At 47.2% G+C, this 2694-nt stretch overlaps 1 protein-coding gene across 1 annotated transcript; it reads left to right on the plus strand.

Annotated features, from left to right (window-relative positions):
• The first annotated feature begins 1506 nt into the window (after positions 1–1506).
• Positions 1507–2297, plus strand: LOC132500971 (activator of 90 kDa heat shock protein ATPase homolog 1-like). The gene is made up of 2 exons (XM_060116358.1): positions 1507–2033; positions 2069–2297. The coding sequence occupies exons 1-2, from the start codon at positions 1651–1653 to the stop codon at positions 2295–2297; spliced, it is 612 nt and encodes a 203-aa protein (XP_059972341.1). The 5' UTR covers positions 1507–1650.
• Positions 2298–2694: the final 397 nt, after the last annotated feature.

A 2694-nucleotide genomic window follows, 5' to 3' on the forward strand; every position in this document is an offset into this window, starting at 1 on the left:
CCAGGCTGAAGCATTTTAAAGTAAATTACAGATAGCAGCACATGAGCAAAGCCATAAACTCAAGGTATTAATATTTAGAAGTGTGATTTTTAAGGTAGGAAGTATAAAACGTTGTTCTGAGAATTGCAGAATGGGACCAAGACAAAGGTACCTAGCCTTGTTATAAAGGAGCATTTTATGTGTCCTTTGAGGCAGGAAGCAAAGGGAAGTAAAACTGTAGGAGAGAATGGCTGAAGATGCACTCCGGCAGAGACTCTAAGCTCAAATGTGGGACAACCCTACTCCCTTCACTGGGCTTTAATGCAAACTCAGAGCAATGGGAAGTCTCTTTAAGACCAGCATGCACATATATACATCACCAAATGTAAAATAGATAGCTATTGGGAAGCAGCGTAGCACAGGGAGATCAGCTCGGTGCTTTGTGACCACCTAGAGGGGTGGGTTAGGGAGGGTGGGAGGGAGATGCAAGAGGGAGGGGATATGAGGATGTATGTATATGTATAGCTGATTCACTTTGTTATAAAGCAGAAACTAACACACCACTGTAAAGAAATTATACTCCAATAAATATGTTAAAAAAAAAAAAAGACCTTAGGTGGCAGTCGAGACATTACAGTCAGAGTAACAGCTGGAGAAGATAATGGTGCTGAAGAGGTACTAAGGGCATCTTTGACTCCAAGCAAATAATTTGGCTGGTAAGTGCTGAGACTGACCCCTGCCCTCCGGCCTGGTGTGCCTACCATTGCCTACTACAGGGCAGGTTTAAAACCTGAAGGAGGAATCTGAAACCACTACAGAGGGTAATTAGAATACAGGGCATGCTCTCAGCCCCCACTACAGAGCCCTACATCAAGGACACCCTATATCAATGACACGGGACACTTCTGCAGTTATCCAGCGGGTCAGTCAACAAGACTACAACTCCCATGAGGCTCAGCGTGGCTGATTAAGGGTTCAGGGAAACAATGAGAAGTGTCCTTCGTGTCTCCACAGGACACAGAGAGATGCTTCAAACTGGCCCACAGATAAGCTGAAAACACTGTTCCTGGCAGTGCATGTGCAAAATGAGGAAGGCAAGTGAGAGGTGACAGAAGTGAATAAGCTTGATGGAGAGGCATCTATTAACAATCGCAAAGGCAAACTTATCTTCTTTTATGAGTGGAGCATCAAACTAAACTGGACAGGGCTTCCCTGGTGGCGCAGTGGTTGAGAATCTGCCTGCCAATGCAGGGGACGCGGGTTCGAGCCCTGGTCTGGAAAGATCCCACATGGCACGGAGCAACTGGGCCCGTGAGCCACAACTACTGAGCCTGCGCATCTGGAGGCTGTGCTCCGCAACAAGAGAGGCCGCGATAGTGAGAGACCCGCGCACCGCGATGAAGAGTGGCCCCCGCTTGCCACAACTAGAGAAAGCCCTCGCACAGAAACGAAGACCCAACACAGCAAAAATAATTAATTAATTAATTAATTAACTCCTACCCCCAACCTCTTAAAAAAAAAAAACTAAACTGGACAGGTACCTCTAAGTCTGGGGTGCAGTACCAGGGCCATGGGGAGATCCCCAATTTTTCTGATGAAAATAGAGTGGATGAAGTGGAGATTAGTGTGAGCCCTGCCAAGGATGAGCCTGACACAAATCTCGTGGCCTTAATGAAGGAAGAAGGGGTGAAACTTCTAAGAGAAGCAATGGGAATGTACAGCAGCGCCTTCAAAACAGACTGCACGCAGGGTATGATCTTGCCTACAATGAATGGACAGTCAGTAGACCCAGTCGGGCAGCCAGCACTGAAAACTGAGGAGTGCGAGGCCAAGCCTGCTCCTTCAAAAGCCCAGGCCAGACCTGTTGGTGTCAAAATCCCCACTTGTAAGAACACCCTTAGAGAGAGCTTCCTGACCTCACCAGAGGAGCTCCATAGAGTTTTTACCACCCAGGAGCTTGTTCGGGCCTTTACCCATGCTCCTGCAATGTTAGAAGCAGACAAAGGGGGCAAGTGTCACCTGGTAGATGGCAATGTCTCTGGAGAACTCACTGATCTGCTCTGTAGATAAAATTTAAGGCTGTAATCTCTTTGATCCCTGAGAAACATATTGTGATGAAGTGGAGGTTTAAATCGTGCCCAGAAGGGCACTTTGCCACCATCACCTTGACCTTCATTGACAAGAATGGAGAGACTGAGCTGTGCATGGAAGGCCGAGGCATCCCTGCCCCAGAGGAGGAGAGGAAACAGCAGGACTGGCAGCGGTACTACTTTGAGGGCATCAAACAGACCTTTGGCTATGGCTCACGCTTATTTTAGGGCCAGCAGCAGGGGGTACAACCTGCCAAGCACTTCAGTCCAGGCCTCTCCTGACTGGGGCTGGGACCCCTTCCCTTCGTGTATACCTTGGGTTTGTGTATGTTTTCTGTTGAGTGGGAACAGAGGGTGATTTCTCTTTTATGTGTCCATACGCTAAATAAACGTAATTTAAAAATCCAAAAAAAAAAAAAAAAAAAGGACACAGGACAGAAATTCCAGAATTAACCGAACCCTCATAGCAATTGTTGCCATGGGTGTTCCTAATCTAACTGGACAGGCACCCCTGACTCCATATAAGGCAAAAGAGTCACCATGTAGTAACCTTGTAGCATCCTGACCAATCACCTGATGCCATCCTGCCAGCCGGAATTTTCTTTGTCTTGAGGCTCTAAAAGTT

The sequence above is a fragment of the Mesoplodon densirostris genome, chromosome 13, assembly GCF_025265405.1.
Source record: "Mesoplodon densirostris isolate mMesDen1 chromosome 13, mMesDen1 primary haplotype, whole genome shotgun sequence".
Lineage (NCBI taxonomy): Eukaryota > Metazoa > Chordata > Mammalia > Artiodactyla > Ziphiidae > Mesoplodon > Mesoplodon densirostris.